General features: G+C 38.2%; 1 protein-coding gene across 1 annotated transcript in view; it reads right to left on the bottom strand.

Annotated features, from left to right (window-relative positions):
• The window catches only part of TTC17 (tetratricopeptide repeat domain 17), a 128,210-nt gene that overhangs the window by 49,707 nt on the left and 57,008 nt on the right, over window positions 1–21,495 (bottom strand). The window contains 1 exon segment of the mRNA XM_030331057.1: window positions 4,008–4,178. Coding sequence (XP_030186917.1) covers window positions 4,008–4,178 — 171 coding nt within the window.

The raw sequence follows: 21,495 nt of genomic DNA, 5'->3' as shown, positions 1-21,495 counted from the left end.
TTACGGGGAGGAATTTTGTACTAGATGATGAAGTATTAAAGCAGTGTTTTCCAAATGTTAATCAGTGACACAGTTTGTACCAATCTTTAGTAAAATGAGAAACAGAAAAAGGGTACGTACATAGAGTTATAACACACACACACACACACACACACACACACACACCACACTCCATCCAGACACAAGTTTTTGGAGTAAGGTTGCCAACTGTCCATTTTTGAAAAGACTGACCTTTATTCTGAGATCGTCTTTGTTACTTTTTGACATTAAAATTTTATTCCTATAAAATAATGGTAACAGCACATGCTAGTTTTCTTTAAAAATGACCTCACCAACTGAAAAATAAGTTATAATGCACCAACCCCCGATTTCTGAGACCCACAGGCAAATGTATGGGATCAGAAGACCCGAGGATGATCTTGGGCAAGGGACTCACCTTCTCTGAGTTTCAATTTTCTCATCTATAAGATGGGCTTGATAATAATACCTATTTCACATGGTTAATACATAATTCGTAAGTCTGCCAATTATAGATTTGTGCTGCCAAAGTGAGCACATAAATTTTGTAAATTATAAAGTATCACAGAAAGGCAGTCATTTTCATACGTTTATGGTACTTACGTTTATAATAATTTATTTGTACTTCTTTAAATTTTCCTCCAAAAACAGAATTTTCAAAAATTCTTTAACGTCTATGCTTGGCTTTTATTACAACACACTACTTGCATTAAAAAATGGGAGTTTTGGGGCGCCCGGGTGGCGCAGTCGGTTAGGCGTCCGACTTCAACCAGGTCACGATCTCGCGGTCCGTGAGTTCGAGCCCCGCGTCAGGCTCTGGGCTGATGGCTCAGAGCCTGGAGCCTGTTTCCCATTCTGTGTCTCCCTCTCTCTCTGCCCCTCCCCCGTTCATGCTCTGTCTCTCTGTCTCTCTCTGTCCCAAAAATAAATAAACGTTGGAAAAAAAAAATTAAAAAAAAAAATGGGAGTTTTTCTCACTCTGCTAACCACATTATAAGAAGCCTGCTGGCATGAATATACTAACATACCATGAATGAAGTCCCGGTGGACTTGTTAGTATCTAGGGAAAAGAAGAAGGTACTCCCAGAATTTAGACATATAGCAAAGAAAAGTTAGACCTGAGAGTGAAAACTAGTAAGGTCATCATCACACTATGGATTGAATTAGCAATCTGAAAAGGAATCCACCCTAAGAGATAGTCTGCCTGACGTTGAAGGGACGTGGAAAAGCTCCCATCTCAGCCAGGGCAACCATACTGCCTTTCCAGGACAGGGATGGGACAACTCCATGGGGAACATGAGACTAAAGAACTTAGGCACTAGGTTATAATCTGTCTCAAGCAATGATGTACTACCCAGAAAATGGGGAGACAAACGTAAGGTCTGGTTGGGTTTTATTCTGAATTATCCTAGGAAAAAAGACTAATTTGGTAGTCATGAGTATTCTGGTCACTAGGGAGCTATATTATATTGGAATAGGAACAGTTTGTATAAATTGAATAAAATACCCCTTAACATCACTCAGTTTCATTTCTGGTGATTCTGAGTTTATCAAGCAACTTCATGATGTCCATTTGGTTATGTGGGTACCTGATGCCAGAAGGAGACATGAGGCTGTCAGGCACCAGAGAGGAGTAGCTCCCTTGTAAATTAACAAAACAACTACCCAGTTTAAGAATCCACCTCTTTTGAATTGGTAAATAGAAATTTGTTTCCTTAAAGCCCAATGATTTCTGACAGAACTGATGCAATTAATTTTCTAAATCTGCAAAGGGGAAGGTCACGACTTCTCTTTTAAGGTCGAGCTTGCTTCTTGTAGACATCCTTTATATATATATATACACATATGTATATATATATATATATACATAAATATACACATATGTATATATATGTGTGTGTGTGTGTGTATGTGTGTGTGTGTGTGTGTGTGTATATATATATATATATATATATATATATATATAATACCACTTATAAGGAAACACAGATTTTGTAATTACTAAATATGTTAATCCAACCTACACAGGAAGGCAAATGCCACATCTCATTACTTGAATATATTTATTGTACACAGAAATAACAGTAATATAGGACATGACATATAAGAATTTCATAGTCTGATGGGAGATAAGACACACAAGCATCGTATTGTATGAAATGTACCCTGAAAAAAAAATGGGAACAAGACAGCACATGGAGCAGCTAAATGCTTGGAGACCCTTGTGAATGCTTCACCAAAGAGGTGACATTTAAGCTGGATCTTGGAGATGCACAACAGTCATCCATATAAAGCAAAAAATACACAGGGGCCATTCCCAGCCTGTGCAGACATGAGACTCAAAAGCATGGCATGTGAGGGAAATGGTAAAAGGACTGTACATCCTGCTATGTAGAATACTAGTAGATGGTAATCTTGAAGACAAAACTAAGGACCAAACTGCTTCCTATCCCTCACTATGGTACCTGGACTCTTCCTATAGGTAATAGAGAACCACTGAAAAATTTAAACACAGGCAACTTACCTGATTAGATCTTTTTTCTTTTTTTAATGTTTTATTTATTTTTAAGACAGAGAGACAGCATGAGTGGGGAAGGGCAGAGAGAGAGGGGGACACAGAATCTAAAGCAGGCTCCAGGCTCTGAGCTGTCAGCACAGAGCCCGAAGCAGGGCTCAAACTCACGAACTGTGAGATCATGACCTGAGCCGAAGTTGGACACTTAACCAACTGAGCCACCCAGGTGTCCCAATCAGCTCTTATTTTAGAAACAACTCTTTGGACACACAATACATTGGTAACATTTACATGTATTATCTCTCTCCTACACACACACACACACACACACACACACACACACACACACACACACACTCCATACACAGACTAAAGGACTAGATACTGGGAACTCAATTATGAAGCTATTGCAATAGCCCAAGCAGAAATGAAAAAAGTCTGAATTCAGGCAGTGGCAGGAAGAATAGATGAAGAGACAAACAGATGCAACAGGTCTTGGATACAGTGGTGACTGGTGAGTTGTGATGCCATTAACAGACAGCAGGGATAGGAATTAGATGCAGTTCAAGAAATAGGGTGAAAATGAAAACAAGCTCAATTTTGGATATATGAAATTTGAAGTGCCTATTGTACATCTAGATAGAGACCACTAAAAAAGTGGAACTAAGATCTAGAGTTGTAGAGAATGTCCTAGCTGAAAATACAGAGTTGGAGTCACTGATATATTCCGAAGTATCTGAGACACCAGATACAAGAGATACAAGAGATAACACAGAGGGATAAGAAGAGGGATAAGAAAAAAGGCCAAGGTTGAGATCCTGTGTAACCTAACAAATAAGGGGTAAAGAAATTAAGTGAAATAAGTGAAAGAAATTGCAGATGTCCTGAGGACAGGAAGAGAGCCAAGAGCAACTGATACCCCAGAAGCCAAGAGGAAAAGGAAGAGAGTTTCAAGGAGTGGGGAGCTGTGCATAGATCCAAATGCAGCAAAGTGGTTAAGCAGGATGAGTACTAAAAAGTCATTCAATTTGGCAATTATGCATTGACTGATAATGTTAAGAACTGTTCAGTATAGCATAGCTCAAAATGTGGCCACAGAATTTTAGGAGAGGCCCTGGTATGTCTATTATTCCAAATCTTTAAATGTTATTGGGTTAGTGTAAATACAAGTGATCTTGCTTTTTTTCAATGACTTACTCAGTAGACTACTGATCCTAAGAAGAAAGACTGGTATGTAAATGAAGCAAGTTTGTTCTAGCAAAAGACAACACTGAGGTGGAAGGAAAAAGAAGTATGAAGAGCTTTTTTACATGATAAAAACCTCTACCTCACCACCTGTGGGTCACCTCATAATTCTACAATATAATGAGTGGCTATTAAAAGAAGGAAACTACTGAGAGTAGAGAAAAGCCTAAACTCGAAGCTTGAGAGTTGATTTTATCCCAGAAGCACAGCTCAGGTCAAATCAACTTACTTTCAAGTCTAAGGGCATCTGAGTCCCTCCCTGAATTCTCAACAGAGAGTACAGGGTCCTCCTCTGTTCCTGTCTCAGAGGGCTCTTCTTCAGCAGCATCCAGTGACTGTGAGTTGTCAAAATATTTCTGTTTGTCATGGCTGTTGTCCAGGGTTTTCTCATGACAATTACCTCAATGACAAGAGACACAAAGACAGCACATTAGAAACATCTCTCTTAGGTAGTCCCATGGCTCAAGGTCTTCAAGTATCAGGAAGAACAAAAAGATGATAGTGTCAGTTCTTCTCCAGCAGAACACACAAAAATCCGTGAGCTGGCACCCTGAGCCAGATCATGATTGCGACTCAAGATCGTTTCACCTGCAAGGCTATTGTAAGAACCAAGTATTTGGGGGATAAAAAGTTATGACAACAAAGATCACATCCCAAAGATCTCATTCCATTTATAATGAATAACTTAGAAACATTTCTTTGAAAGTCAAAAACATCACAAAAAAGTAGTTTTCCTTCTATTTGCTTTTCAAAGGTGAGAAATGACAGATTAGTACCTGGATAAGTCTGGAGGTAGATGAACTATAGCACAGAAATAATACCGTTCTTGCATTACAGCTTAAAATGAAAGATATATCAAAAGGCAACAGATTATAAATTAAAAACCAAGGACTTAAAGAGGGATGGTGGTGGCAGAGAATCCATGTTCAAGACTGTAATATCACAAAGATGCTGATTTTTCTTTTGGAAAACAAATTCTGGTCGTGTAAAGATTTACTTTAGTGTAAAATGTCACATCTTGAATGCAATCATAGCACTCTCTGATACTGTCTGAAATGTATAGTGAGTCTGACTTCTTACTACAATTTTGCCAGTAAGTTGAAGAGCTCTGACCCTATTAGGGACTGTGTGTTTATATGGATAAAGAGCAACCATCCTGCTCTGCCTGATGGTCATTCTCTAGGGAATCTATTACGAGGTTGTTGTGTCTGATGTGGCAGTGATCAGGCTATCTGAATAGGACTCCACTTCCTCTCTTATGTTTGATGGGCACTGTCCCTAAAGATATATGTTCAGTGGAAGCCTGCAACTTTCTTCTCACAGGACAAGTCTTTGGGTAAGAGTATCTAAGTAACTTCCCTCCTTTACCAGAACATTCAAACATACTCTAAAGGTTTGCTTTTCTTTTTCTAAAGGTTTATTTTTAATAGAACACTGTCTCAAAGAGATGTATGTATCCAATTAAGCTCTGTCTGCAGCAATGGAAGTACAGTCTCTTTCTGGATTTGAAGACTCCCTTTTAGATTCCATAATTTAGGAAAGCACCTCTCACACCTTTTCTGTTGTGCCAAAAAAGCATAATGGACTCAAAGCCTTTCCCAACCTACTGAGTTTGGAGTAAAGGGTCTGCATGCTTAAGGAGTCTCTTCCATTTTCCAACTCTACACTATCACACATTTGAGGCTACCATATTTAACAAGGTCATGTCAGAAACCAATTTTTTTGTTTCAGAGGAGCTTTAGCTTTCCAGAAACTTGCAAGCAACTTGGGAAGACAGTAAATAGAAGACAACGAACAATAATGACGCAGCATGGTGTGCAACATAAGTGCTTCAGAGAATAGACTTGGAGCAGGCAGAACTTGAATTCCGAAGAATAGATAGGACTTAAAGGGGGAAATACAAGGAGAGCCAATATCTGTTAAATGTTTTGTATGTTTTCTCCTACTTACCCTCAAAAATGCCTTGTGAAATATTAACTTTTATTTTAAAGATAAGGAAACTGAGTCTCAGTGAAATCAAACAACTTGCCTATGGTCAAATAGTAAGTGACTGGTAGATCTAAGATTTTAATCAGTTCTCTCTTAGTAGAAAGCTTCCTGGCTCTCTACCAGCCAATGCTACCTCTTTAGCAGAAAAGAGAAGGTGGCATTCTACGCAGTGAATAATGATGCGTTAAGCAAAGCAACAGGAACAGGAATTCTCATTTGTGTTTGGGAGACGATGAGAAGTACAATTTGAGAGGTGGAAGGTGTTGGGTATGTGTGTGTGTGTGCCCATGTAAGGCTGATAGGAAAGATGCTATGATCAATGACAGTCACTTTTTTCCTCCAAATTCTCCTGTGAGAGGACAGAGGTAGTGGATTTGTCTCCACTTCTGTCTTCACCATCTAGTATGTGCAGATTAGATATGGGGAGGTGAAGCATAAGAGCATTAAAATAAAGAAATGACAACAAACAACTGTACACACCCAACTGACTACAATTTACTATGAAGAACGTCATGCTTCTTAGAGACAACTCTTAATTGGGATATAAATAAGCATGACTATTAAAAACAGACAGAAAACGATGACAGTGATGCTGATAATTTTAAAACATGTTATTCCTAGTGTACATTCTCTGCTTTCAGCTTCGGTGAATTTGCCTCTAAAGCATTTTTCACCTTGACACAGGTTAGGTAAAACACTGTTACAAAAACAAAGGACAAACCTTTAACACTGGAACCCAGCGAAATTCTGTGTTTTCTGCAGTTGACTTCCTCCTCTAACCTTTGCATCTCTTATTTTTCTCTCCCACTCTCTTCCCATTATAAAAACTTAATTGGTTTCATCTTTTTAAATGTCTGCAATATTTAAAAATGCCTCATAGGTAATTTATAAGATATGATGTGCATGAATCTAAAATTAGTCCTCCTGCATGACCTCAAACCCAGACACCCTCTTGAAGCAAGCCTTGTGCATTCTAAGAATGTCTTGTCCTCCAATTCAAGAAATTGGGGCCAACATCTGAGGGAGAGAGAGGGCCGAAGAGGGGATCGGGGAGAACTGGGAATAAAAAGGCAGAATAAGAAGTTTATGTTATAATATTTGTTGGAAGTAGGCAGAATCAAAATGATCAAGTAAAAACTAAATGCTTTAAGGTTAGAGCTGTTAATATTAATTTTCTTAGGCTGACAGTTAAAAGCAGGGTGGCTCAGTGTTCTGGTGTGATTTACATAATTATCTAGGCTAATAATACAAAGTCAAATTGCCTGTTTTTTAAATTGTTCCTTCCAGTTGTCTGAAGGAGAACTGAAGCATTTTGGAAAGAAGGAAAGCTTCGATTCGTTGGGCTGGTATAGGTCTGCCCTAGCTCAAAGGGGAACTGAAGAAAAAGTTGCCCACAGGGGAAAATGTCACCTGTCTTCCTAGCAGAGGTGGACATGATGTCCTCATTAAAGAAACACAAGAAAATATTGGAGAAGGAAAAATGGAAAGATACCTAAGAAGGAACACGTCATCTTCCGTGCATAGGACTATTATTTTTTGCTGAGGCAAAAATGAGGAGATTGTGTAGCTTAAACTAACCTTGAGAGGTAGGATTTCTTTTTCTTTTTTTTTTTTTTTTTTAAGGAACTGCATGATTTAAAGAAAGTGTTTTAGATAACAAGGTCCCAGGTGAAAATGGAAACCCTTTTCTGCGCTTAATGCTCTATCCTTGCTTACAAAGTGTTTAGCATCTAATTCAAATCTTGGCAGTTTGGTTTTTCTTGGAAGTGGATGAGTACAAGGCAATACTAAGGAAGCACAAAACTCCAAGTAGGGTATTTCTGATTCTAGAACTGCTAGGCGATCTCAGACATGTCAACATTCTTTTCTGCGGTTAGAGTGTCACCTGTATAAACTGGATTATTAATATTAACCTACCCTACAAGGGTGTTCTGGACAACAAATATTTAATAGGTCTTGTCAAAGTATAAGTCTCCAAAGGCAAAGGCACAACTTATCCAGTGGCTAAAAAGGTTTTCAGAGTAAACTAAGTTCTCAGGAACTCTTATCATTAGTAAAGCTAAGGAAATCTATTTTTCTCATAATTCTATTTACAAAGGTCTCAGAAGAATATTTTCTAGAGTTAGGTAGCCACTGACTTCTTAAAAAGACTCCTTCCCTTCTGAATCTCATAAGTTGTCAGGAGATTCCTGGTTGGGTACCTTAGGATCCTTCAGGATGAGTTATAATAAAGAAATGCCACAAATAATTGAAAGGCAGCAGAACTTTGGAAGAGCCACATAACTAGAGCTAGTCAAATAGAACTAACAAAGGCTCATGTAATTCTCTTAGCCTTAGACCATAGTGGGTAAGAGCACAGACTGCAGCCAGACTGAGTTCCGATCCTATTTCTACTACTTTCTAGCTGTATAAAGCAGGGCACGTTACTTTTATTCTTTTTGTGTATTAGTTTCTTCATCTGCAAACTGAGTTTCATAATAGTGTCTACTTCACTAAGTTGTTGAGATTGAAATACAAGAAGTGAGACCATGGCCTAGCACATGGTAAGCTATTATTGTTGGCTCTCCGAAAAGCTGCAAAGGAATAAATTATCCCAATGTCATCTCTTTCACCACGGCCTTTTAGCTACAGCCTAACTCAGAATCTCTGATATGAACAACTGGCTCGAGAAGTTATCAGGGTATCTGCCTAATTTCAACTGCCAACATATGTGCACGTGTGTGTGTGTGTGCACACACGTGTGTGTAGGAGAGGTTGAAGGTAGGCAGAGTTGATTTCCACTGGGCTTTTAGAAGAAGAGAGCAATTAATCCAGATTACACTGCTTGGCATATCTGAATCCCAAAACATTTAGTACATTTAGACATTTGCCTCAGTCTGCTCTGTGCTCTCTGAATTCATGGCCTTACAGTATGAGAACAGACTGTAGATCTTATGTTCTGTTCAATCAAAGCTTTACCACCTCTCTGCTGCTCCACAGCTTGTGTTAGGTTGTGACACCTTAAAGGCTCGCTCTACTTGCCCCAAATTGTTCTTGTTCTAATGTACTTTCTTTTCCCCCGTACAAGTAAGTGTAATACTTCTACGCTTCCTATTATATACAATGGATTTCTAAGACATAAATAAACTGATTTCTAATGGGAACTAGAATTTGACTTTGAATTTGACGTTGCTAAACACAAAGTAACAGATGTTAGAAAGATGGCCTTTGTGAATAATGGAATATTCTAAAGATATTCCTACCATCCCTGTTCTAATAGGGTTATATTATACTCTAAAGGCACCTTTCTTGTGCCTATAGGAAAAGGTACCTTAAAGGAGGCATTCTGGTGTATACCACTAAATGTAAGCTACCTGGGTGGAAAATACAGGTAACACTGTCCTCTAAACAGATACGAGTGACTTTTTATAGTATTTGTCTTTGTCCTTACCTTTCTACTCAACTGCACTCAAATTATGCAGCTTTGTAGCCATTTTTTTTTCTGTATATATGTAATTTAGAGACACACTGTGAATGTTTTATTATAATTTTAGCTGCCTCATAATTTCATGATATTTCCCTACTAATCTTTTAGAAAAGGTAGTAAGACAAATCATGAGGTGAACAGAAGTATATCTTTAAGTTGCTCACCACTGCTATGCAAAATTACTTTAAAATATTAGCAGGAAACATTAACTGTGGGTGGTAGGTGGGGCTTGGCACCACACAGAGTTAATAGGTATATTTGATGAAGAAAGAAACCTTTCTGGGAACAGGTACCTTTATGATTTCCACCTCCAGAAGTTGTGACAGAGGTCCTGTAGACCTGGTTCCAAAAGGAACATTCCGCAGTATAAATTCAAATCCAGCCTTAGCTGCAGCCTTTCGTACAAACTTGAGGAAATTAACTTACTTCTCTGTGTCTAGATTCTTTATCTGAAATGAGAGGATTCCTGGGAAACTGCCTTAGTGAAACCACTGTGAACAGGAGCACTCAGAGCTCCGGGGTCTGGGTGAGACCTAGCTTGCTGATGACCACACCTAAGAGATGGGTGAGACTGCCTCACCTCCTTTGCCCTCCGCTGCCCTCTCCTTAGAAAAACACAAGAGAAATCATTTCAACAGAAGTATCGGCTCCTTAGACTTGTTCTCATTCAGCAATTACTGCCAAATGAATTCTTCGCAGGAGGTTTAAAGTAATGGTTATGTACGGACTGACCTTAAAAGTGCAATGCCAGATAGAAAACAGACCATATTAAAGACTTGAAATCAGCAATTTCAGAATTACATAGGCATTCCCTCCTGGTGAGGTGAATGAGTCAGAAGTAAGTTTAAAAAAGAAAAACTAAGAGGGGGCGCCTGGGTGGCTCAGTGGGTTAAGTGTCTGACTTTGGCTCAGGTCGTGATCTCACGATTCGTGAGTCTGAGCCCTGCTTTGGGCTCTGGGTTAACAGCTCGGGAGCCTGGAGCCTGCCTCAGATTCTATGTCTCCCTCTCTCATTCTGCACCTCCCCCGCCCTTGCCTTCTCTCTCTCTCTCAAAAAATAAAACATAAAAGAAAAAAAGACTAAGAAAGAAACCTCTGTGACCTCAAATACAGGTGTGTGTGCGTGTGTGCGTGTGTGTGTGTTTTCCTTTTACTATATATTACAGAGTTGAACTCTCACCTGGGGACCACTTGGTCTACATATGGCAGGGCAATCTGCTTTGTCTAGGGATTGAAATGCACTGGTTTCTGTAGACTTATGCTCCCTGCCTCCATTTACAGGAGAAAAAGGGAGAGCTGGGTGTAAATCTGGCCTGTCTTCCCATGTGGCCTTCTCTTAAGTGACTGTGGCATGGAGGGCAAAGTCAGGGCCAGTTGACACACAGACACCATGACCTGCAGTCTGTGGAAGAAATGACGCCAGTGATGGAATCCAAACTCTCAGCAGCTACTGTTTCCTCTAGAAATGTGAAAGATCACATTTGACCTCCAAACAAGGGACTTTAAACATTCACCAGAAGTTTACTACAAAATATTTTCCCATGCAGAAAGTATACTGAAGAAGAAAGAAAATTAACTGCCAAAGCTCTAGCAGTAGTAATAGTAGTAGGAGTAGCAGCAGCAGCACTCCTCTCTGGTTTACCTCAGGAGAGGAAAATTTGTTTCAAGCAAGTATGCTGGGGAAATAAGCCCAACAGATTTTCTCAGACGTAGTGATTTACCCATAAATGATAGTTTTCCAATGAGGGTCAACAAGGACACCTGTTTGCAACTTTCATTAAAAACAGTGCATGCAGGGGCTGAGAGAATGCAGGCTGTAAGATGTATCAGCTTCTCCTGGACAAGACAGACAATATAATTCCTTCCATCTTCTCCCTCCTCTGGTGTGGGGGCTGCAGACCTGAAAAGCAGATCTATATTTATATATGTGTATTGAGTGAAGGTTTGGTGTAAAGCATTCTGGGTAAACAGTGGGTGGACACAAGTTAAATTACTCTTTATTACTAGGTATTCTCAGTAGTTCAAACTTGAAATATCACTAGCTAATTTGTCACTTAAGTACATTCTATGAGCTAAACAGTGGAAGGAGGGTGTAGAATGCATGGTGGGCCAGAGTATGAAAATGAAAAAAGGATTGGTCCCTGCTCCCAATGAGCTGAAGAAGTCTTGTAGGTGAGCACTGTCTTGTACACAACTATGATGGCAAGACACAGGAGCTGAAGGAGAGGAACAGGGAGAATGATCGGTTACAGATTACTTATAATTAAGGAATCAGGTAAAGCATATGGTAGGATTGGGCTCTGAAGAAAGGGTAAGATTAGGATTTTTGTGGAGGGAAAGCTGCAAAAAACATGAGCAAACACATGGATCCAGGAAAGCAGGATGTGGGTAGTAAAGAAAACAGGCTATCCACAGTATCATCACCATATATTAGTTTGTTACAATTTTCACTGACTTTGCCAAAGGAAGAATGATATTAGTTTTTATGTGGTCAGAGAGTTTAAATTCAGCACATCTATTTGAGTTAACCACACACAGTTGAGTTGGTCTTACTCAAGTCTTAATACTTAGAATAAGCCTACAAACAGGAGATAGGGGGAAGGACTTAGATTTCCTAGCTACCCACAACTTGGGGGTTTATCATTTGCCTCTCTTTTCTCCTGCTGCAAGTGAATGGTCACCTGGTGATGTCGAGGAAAGGAATCTAGTGGGGGAAATCAATAGACCTTAACTCTAGTCCTCTTCCTCGAGCTATTAATGGAGCCACAGACATATGCTTGGTGGGGAAGGGACCTACCATCAGAAGCACTTGTTGGGCATTATCAAGCTTGCCTTTTTCCTACTGCAAGTGTATTATGCTAGGTCAAAGCTAATAAGATCTCAAAGGCTACCTGGTCTTTTTTATTTCTCAGATTAAGTGAATTATCCAAATGTATTTAAATGGGAACCCAAGACCCTAGTATTTCCAGAGTCGATAAGGGTTTGAACCTAGTAATAGCTCATATGGCTCAGATATGAAAAGAGTGTTAACAATTGTCCTTTTCATTGGCATGGGTACTGAGTATGATATTTAAACCAAGGTTTTGTTTTATTTTTAAAGGATACTTAAGTCCCTCTACCACACAACATTTTGAGTAAGGCCTTATGGATTTCAGAAACAAAGTTCCCTAGATGACTGACTTCACTTCAAGTGATGTGATGACTGACTTCACTTCAAGGTTCACTTCCCTAGATGCAAACCTCACTTCATATGTATGGGATTAAAACAAGCAGTCTGATTTGAGCATATATGTAAGTACATATAGCCAGTGCACTAAATCAAGTAAAAAAGCTAAGATAAATAAATGGTGGCATTATACTGTTTCCTTTTGTTTTATGTCACCAAATGCAAGTCAGTTACCTGGAGGCATTCACTTCGGTGGCCACTTTGCTCCTGAAAACATCACTTCTAAGACCTTACTCTCTCCCAACTTTTAGCATTTATGCTTTTTAGGCAGTCAGAGAAGTGGTGAATTGTTTGTTGTTGTTGTTGTTGTTCATGTTAGGTTTTTCCCTAGCTATATTTCACACTGTCAAGGGAAACATGACTATGTTATTATAGGTGCAGCAGGAAGCAGAACGTTTGATCAACAGTGGGTACTCTATCAATTGCTACTGACTTCCAGCCCTTTTTTGCTGAAATTTGATATGCTTGTTATTTTTTATAATAATCACTTTGGATATCTGTGATCTGACTGGATTATTAAGCAATGCCTGGTAGCCAAAGAGGTTTAAATTGCTTTGAGGTCAGCAAATTTAGGCTTAGTTGATATAAAAAGCAACTAAGTGAGAAAAAACAAATCCAAAGCTGTGCTCTTTTCAGCAGCTATGAAATTTGATTTAAATTTCTCCTACATTTTCAAGATAAACCACCAAATAAACCTTGGTGGTTAAGAAAAAGTAACAGATTACTGAAATGTTCTTGGTCAAAGAGCACAGTAATTTAGTAGGAAGAACATTTGACTACTAGTAATAACAACACTGAAAGAAAAAAGGGGGAAAAAGCCCCAAGCTAGCATTCCACATTCACAGATATATGCCACGTATTCTCAGTTATGCATGTTAAAACTAATGTTCTGTTCTAGTGGTTATCAGGCTCAACTGCTTTATTTCAATCAGGCCATGAAACTGAGTAGAACTCATTCAATGATCATATTTGTAAAAGGGTTTAAAGACTCAGTGCTCATTGTGTTAAACAAAAATTTCAAAACTGGGAGTTCATTTCAACTAGTTGGCTCACAGTGCACTAAAGAACTTACCTAGGCACAAATCACTTAAAAAAAAAGAGCTCGTTCTACCAATGTAGAATGGACTTCGTGTGTGTGTGTGTGTGTGTGTGTGTGTGTGTATGCATGTGTGTGTGCATGTGTGTATGCGTGTGTATGAGTTCTGCAATTAGAATAATCTTTTTGAACGGGGAAGAGTCATGCAAAGCCTTGTTAAAAGAAATGGCAAAACTTAACATAAGTCAAAATATCTCTGAAAGCATCGGCAACAATGAATAGAAGTTGAAGATTTAAAAAGGAAGAGGGGCGCATGGGTGGTTCAGTCAGTTAAGCATCCAACTCTTGATTTTGGCTCAGGTCATGATCTCCCATCAGCTCATGAGATTGAGCCCTACATTGGGCTCTGCACTGACAGCACAGGGCCTGCTTGGGATTCTCTCTCTCCCTCTGCTCCACCCCCGTTCATGCTCTCTCTCTCTCTCTCTCTCTCTCTCTCAAAATAAATAAACATAAAAATAAATAAATAAATAAATAAATAAATAAATAAATAAAAGGGCAACAGCCAATGAACTTGCCTAACTCACTACACACAAAGTCCATACAACTAGAGTTAGCCGCCTGCAGTTCCTTTCAGGAGGCTGATGTACGACTGCAGTGACAAACCATATTAAAAGTATCTTGTTGAATAGTTAATGAGAGCTAGATAAAACAGACCCCATCTTTTAAAAAAAATTTTTTTTTAATGTTTATTTGTTTTGGGGAGACAGAGAGAGATGGAGCATGAGCAGGGGAGAGACAGAGAGAGAGGGAGACACAGAATTCAAAGTAGGCTCCAGGCTCTGAGCTGCCAGCACAGAGTCCGACACAGGGCTCGACCCCGTGAACCGCGAGATCATGACCTGAGCCAAAGTCAGATGTTTAACTGACCAAGCCACCCAGGTGCCCCATAAACAGACCCCACCTTGTTCACCCTTCACAGTTTCTTGTTGGTGTACAATCACTTTGTCTACAGTGCTATGAGTGTAGGGAATCACAGTAGGCTCCTGATGCAGAATAGAGCCTACATACAAAGAAAGATGTCTAAACATAACTTTCCAACCCTATCTGTAGATAAGTGATCACGAAATATGATTGATGATGCCATCCAGTAGGTATCCTCATACTACCTTCAGAGCAGAAAGGAAGCAGAACTGTGACTTAAACTTAGTTTAGTGCCTAAAAACATAACTGACTTCCTTTTGGAGACTCAAGATAGTAACCCTAATACTGGCGAGGACCATTTGCACACCTTAAGTGTTAAGCTCTGTAATTCCGAGAGACTATAAATTTATTTTTAGATTAATGAAGAAAAGTATTCCATAACTGAGTAACAACAACATCCAGTGCCATCGCATCCTAGAGGACTTCAAGAAGTGCTACTGAAATGTCTATAGTGACAGTCACTTGCTACCCTTGGTCTCAGTCCATCTGGAGCATCACAGCCAAGACTATAGTGATACAGTTGCAACAGTCCATTGACAGAGAATAAAACTACTTGCTCTTGTGTACTAGATCCTGAGGCTTAGAATATCCTCCTGATAAATATCCTCTTTCTTCACTCACCAAATTTTCTATTTTATTTCAAACATAGTGACATTTTCATATTTCTAAAAGGTGAGTTAAAAAAATCTTCCTTATTTGTATCCTATCATTAATATGTTTCTTGGTATCATTATCTATTTGCTTTAAAGATATTTTAGTCACTGAATGACAGCTGAAACATGAGCTTTAGTTTAGAAACTATGCCAATAGCTTCAAAAGTAGTTCAACTATACATACAGAGCTCATTTTAACACTTCTGTTATCCTAAGATTTATTCTTGTTGTTTTAGTGTAGGTACCTCCCCATTTTACAGAAAATACTTTTGATAAAATGAAGTCACCAATGACTTTCTACACTGTTAAAGCCAGAGCGTCCACACTGTTCATTTGCCAACTACAGTCATGATTTTCCTGTAGGTACCACTATGATTATTTATGTGATGTTCTCCTTTAAATGGCTTCGCTGGTTAATCTTACATTATGTTAAAAGGGTAAGTTAGTACCGCTTTTCATAAATCACAGGTTTTATGTGCTAGTGATATATTAATGCCCATTAGAATTAACCATAAACATTAAAATTATTAAAAAATGTTAACCTAAGTACCACTTGAAAGCTTACGCACCTCTCGTGATATCTGTACCATACTTTGGGAACCAATACGGAACAGGGTACTATTGATTTCTTCTTCTCAAACCCTCTGTTCTTCTGACCTTCAGGACCTAGCTTCCCCTTGGTCTCCCAATACCATTCTATTCCTTCACTGGCTCTGCTCCTTAAATACTAGTATTTTCTAAGATTCCATTCTGGTCTTTTCTTCTCACCTTGCATATTCTCTCTGAGGGAGCCAGAGGCATCTCCAAATGAACAGGTCTATCACAACTTATTTTCCAGCCTTACATCAATGCATAAATTATGTCTTTCCCATATTCTCTCTCTTAATTAATGATACTGACATTTAGGCAGTTACCAAAGTTAGAAATCTCCCTGTCAACTCACATCCTAAGTCTGCTGTTTTCACCCTTTCCTGTCTCAACATTGTCTCCAACACCCTCTGCCTCTCTTCACTCTGATCTCACAACTAGCCTCTCATTTCACTGAGAAGTAATCAAAAGTCCCACTTTGATACCTATATATTGTCCCTGCTCCTATCTAAAGACCATTCCTACCCTACATTTGTGCCTTGGATTCCACCCCCCTCCCCGCCATCTATTCAAGAACTTTGCTTCTACAGTTAGTTTCCCTTTTTTGCATCTTTAATTTCTCCTTTTTTACTAGATCAGTCCTATGCAAACATACTGCAAATTTTTCTATTTTTAGAACAAAATCCAAACCGAATTTATTTTTAATCCCACATCCCTCTCTAACTACCATCCCATTTTTCTGCTCCTGACTACAGCGAAACTCCTTGGAAGAGTTGCTAGCCATCTCCACTTCCTCACCTCCTTCACAACCCATTTCATACAAACTTTTAGAAACTGCCAGCGACTTCCATGTTCCTAAATCCAACGATTTATTCGCTGTCCTCATCCAACTCAGCCTCTTAGGATGCAACCGTGTGGTGCAGCAATAATGATACAATCTATCACTTCTCAAAACACTTTCTTCGTTTCTGGGACAAAATACTTGCCCGATATTCCTACTGTCTAGCTGGCTGTTTCCTTATTGTTCTTTCTCTTCTCAACCTCTTAATGTGTACTAGAATGCCCTAGTAATTAATTGCTGACCTACTTTCCTTTTTATACTAACCACTGAGGTGACTTCGTCCATGCTCAAGACTTAAAAAACCACTCATAAGCCCATGGCTCACAGATTAGCATCTCTAGCCTGGGCCTCTTCCCTGACCATCATGACACTCATATATCTAATTGCCTGCCTAATACTTGCATTTAAACATTTAATAAGCAACGCAAACTTAACATTCACAAAACCAAACTTATTTTTCTCCCTAAACCTGCTCCTTCTCAGATTTTACTATCTTATTAAACAGCACCAATGGTGATTACAAATCTCATTAAAAATAGCACCAGTTGCTTAGGTCCCAAATTTAGGAGTTATCCATGACCTCTCTGTCCTTCATTTCCTACCCTGCCTCTGGTGGTGTCTTGTTAGTTCTATCTTCAAAAATGTATCCCCAATACAATGATGGCTTCTCACCTTCTCCTCCCACCTCACCTGGCTGGTTCAAGCCAATATTCTCTTTCACCTATATTTTTGCAACAGTATCCTAATGGGTCTCCCGGTTTCTGCCCTTACCTTACTACAATCTATTTCCGATAGAGCAGCCAGAGGAAAACTGTTGATATGTAAATCAGATCGTTCTTCTTTTCTGCTCAAAATCTTCCAAATCATACATCTTTCTCTTAGAGTAAGAGCCCAACTTATTAGAATGGTCTGCAAGGCAGTAAAGATATGGCTCTTTCCTCCTCCCACTCATCTCAGCTTTCATCTCTTACAAGCGAGTACAACCACAGAGGCCTTCTTGCTGTTCCTTGCAAAAGCTGTTAGAACAACTATTCTCTCTGCCTGACATGCTCTTATGCCGTATGCCTGCATGGCCTAAATCCTTACCTCCTTCAAGTCTTTGCTCAACTGGCACTTCTTCAGTGGGGCCTCTTTAAACACAGTTTGAATCTCACCCAACCTCTTAATCTATTTTCCCCTTAGCACTATCTTCTAACATACTAAATACTTTATTATATTTATCATCTGCTCTCTGTTTCTCTCCACTAAAACGAAGCTCCATAAAACAGAATTTTTCTTCTGTTTGGTTTCCAGTTCCTAGACTAATGCCTGGCACATGAGAGGTATTAGTTGAATGGATGAATAACTAAGCCACACTCCGTTTCCTTTAGTTAAAAGAAAACATTCTGATGCTTTAGAAGATTATATCCACCATTAAATTTCATTTTTTCTTAAATATTATTTGGCCAGACTAACAATCTGTAATAACTGGAGGATAGTTGTGGAAGATCGTAAGCAGGGACCAATAGGCTCATTCCTCAAAAGAAAAGTAATGCTTTTTTGCATGTAGAAAAGTTCACATCAAAAAACCAAAAAGTATTAAAATATGTATACACATATTCAATGTCTTTTGGAGGCTGAAGTGTAAAACCACTGGTTATCAGAATTTGACCTACTGTCCTAAGTTCTTATGAAAACCCAAGGTAACCATTTTGTTCATGAAAGCTAAATGCTGGGAATCCCAAAAGATAAATATTACCTACTGAGATAATAATGCAAGTACAGCCACCAGATCTGTGTGCAACCCAAGGCCACGTGGCAACCTAATCATGCAAAATTCTGAAAAGACAAAGGTGCTAAACTGAAAGGGACCGTTTCAGGTGTGCTTTTAGGGTTAGGACTGCCCCATAATCTAGTTCAGATTCAGATTTTATACAGGGATGTAGGTATCTCTTTTGAGTGATGACATAAAAAGTACGGTGAATATACCATTTTCATAAAAATGTCTCAGGAATTTACAAATATGAATTATTTCAATCACAGCAGTGGGATAAATTATACTTGTTGGAGTAAGAGAACTGTGCACAGGAACCACACTGGCCTTGGAAGGCAGAGGACTCAGATTTCAGTCTCAGCTCTACCACTGAGTGACACTTGAACTGAGTAACCCATGATCTTTGCTTCTAGATTCATAAAAAGAGGACTCTCCTTATTCCCCCTCTACCACATAGATATTTGTCAAAGGATTATTTGTTAACCACGTAACTAAAGCCCTTTTTAATAAAGAAATACAAAATCTAGACAGATTACATTACCAAGAGTTACATTTGGCTCTGTGGCACAATATGCTTGGCATTTTAGGATTTCGAGACCTGTAGTAAATTAACCAACGTTTTAATTCTTCTTACAGGGATAAATGGAGGGAAGCTAACTAGTAGCATATTCAAAAAGGTATAAAAAAACGGACCTTTATGAATGTATCTTTTTTTTTTTTTTTTAAGCCGACATCTTCATTAACTTTTAGGAGGAATGTCATAAAACAAAAGTCCCTAACTGCAGGTAGCATATGCTGGATAGTCCACAGGAGGGCAGCAAAGTCCAAGATTTCTTTTTCTTCAAACTCTGAACTCCAGGTAAGATTGCTTTAAGCTACAAGTTATAAATCTACAGAAATTTAGGTTGAAGAACACAGATTAAAACCACAGGTAATGAAACTAATTATAAAAGGAGCTATGATCTAGGTAAATAGATAACTATAAATACAGAAACATTGTGATGACGCAGGATAATCCTTCTGCACACTGCAACAGATATTAAGGCTCATGTACATGATTTGGAAATTCTTTTATTATTTTTGTCTGTAGGTGAAAGCTTTCAAATACATATTAAAGAAAAACATGCATAAAAATCTAAGCATACCTAGACGTTAAGTCTGAGTTCTACATATAACGTTTACCCATCATTTCTAAAGATCTGGGTCAATATTTTTTTTTGGGGGGGGGGTGGTCAATATTCTTAAATGGACATGTGTCTCAGTGAATTAAGACAAGACCAGAGAAATCCTGGGTTAGGTGTTTAATTTTATTCAGCAAATATCAATGCCACTATCAGTGGCATACCTGTAGGCATCTGATGTAAATGAAGTCTAATAAATATGACCTACAATTGGTCTTACGTTTTCTAATAAAAGTAAAATAATACTGGATGAAATATACTAAAAATAAAACCATGCATATCAGAGACATAATAATAAAACAATCTAGACTGCTTAAGTAGAAAATATCTTCACTACACGTAGCTTTTTGATTTGCAAATTAGTGAAGTTGAAGGAAATAGCATTTAGAAAATGTTATGGAGCAATGAATGCTTGGAAAATCCACTACATGTATTTCTGGACTTCTCTTCAGATTTAATATTTAATTATTCTGTTTAGATGGTTATTGAAACTTATTTTCCATTTTTGGTCCTTACAGAAGATAATCATTATTACTTCATGAGGTTTCATTCTTTGTGAGACCTTTATTTTTTCCAATTAAAAAGAAAAGTCCTTTTGTTTAATGTTGAGCACTGAAAAGAACTTACTTATACTCAAAAGCACTGGAAGTTTATTTAACAGATTCCAATTTACTTTAAAAAGGGCCAAGTATGTTGTTATTTAAGAATGGGCTTGCTGAAGCGGCACACTCAGTTCTACTTACTCAGTTCTACGTTTAAATCAGATTGTAAAATAACAAACCAATAAAATATGGTAAAAGAGTATGTATTTCAAAACTGCCAAGGTAAGTGCTTAATCAAAACTGAAAGCACTAGCTTCTCTTGTAACATCAACTCGAGTGCAGACAATGTATAAAGCAATCTATTAAGTTTTCCTTCCCAGCATTCTTGAAATTGGGGTGGTAATATAAAACTACCTATAAAAGACAAGAATTTATTAAATGCTATTCAAAGGAGGGAGTGAAAGAGAGAGAGAGAGAGAGATGATGTCAAGCACTTTCTATATAAGAACATACACACCTAATACACGGCAGTCAATAAAATGATTTCCAGATTAATAAACGTTTGGGAAAAATGTCAGATAAGTAATTAAGCACTGATGTATCCTTCACAAGTCGAAAACTTTTGTAAGCATAGTGATTATGTATTTTTTAAACTGAACTAATTGGTACTGAGAGGTACCAGAATACAATACCTGTGCAGACATTCCAAGAAACATAAACTGAAAATCTGTGTGAAAAATTCCATGATTACAAATTGAAAGCAATAAAGTACTTACTCATGTTAACACACTGCCTACAATTTTACCATTAAGTTCACACTACCCAAGAGATTATACTATATTATAGCTGCTATAAAAATAGTTACCAATATGTATTTGTAAAGAAAATAATTTGTCAAAGATTAACAGTGGCCAGAAACAGTATTTAAGATAGGTTTTCTAAGAGTTTAACAATTTTTGGTCTTGAAAAGCTTATCTCAGAGTTTTTAAAAATGGTAGCTTTCAAACAGACCTTCCTAAGAGAATGACTTAGGCTGGGGAAGGGGTGGGGAAGGGCAGCTTAAGTTCTTCTCTAATAAAAACCAATATGAATTCCTTGATTATTATACGGAAAAAGAATCATAAGCTTTGTTGGTATCTTGAAAACTTCATATCGTCATAATAAAAATCTCAGACAGATAACATGGCAGACAAGTAAAGAGAACTTATGAAGCTTATTTCAATATTGCAAAAAAGAAAAAGCCAAAGGTAGACAATCATGTGAAGGTACAGAAATGCTAATCATTATTCAGAGGTTTTTCTCTATTTTTCATCAACCATTTAGTAAAGCTCAGAGATAGCTACAGGAGGAGAAACTGTTTGGGTTTTCAAATATAAGAAATTCATGGTATCTGTAAGAGATATTTGTTTCTATGAAGTTTCAGCCTTTCAAAGCTGGAACTCAGCAAAGCATTACTTG

Source organism: Lynx canadensis, chromosome D1, assembly GCF_007474595.2.
Source record: "Lynx canadensis isolate LIC74 chromosome D1, mLynCan4.pri.v2, whole genome shotgun sequence".
NCBI classification, from domain to species: domain Eukaryota; kingdom Metazoa; phylum Chordata; class Mammalia; order Carnivora; family Felidae; genus Lynx; species Lynx canadensis.
The sequence above is the reverse complement of the archived record's forward strand: the minus strand, read 5'-3'. Positions and strand labels throughout refer to the sequence as shown.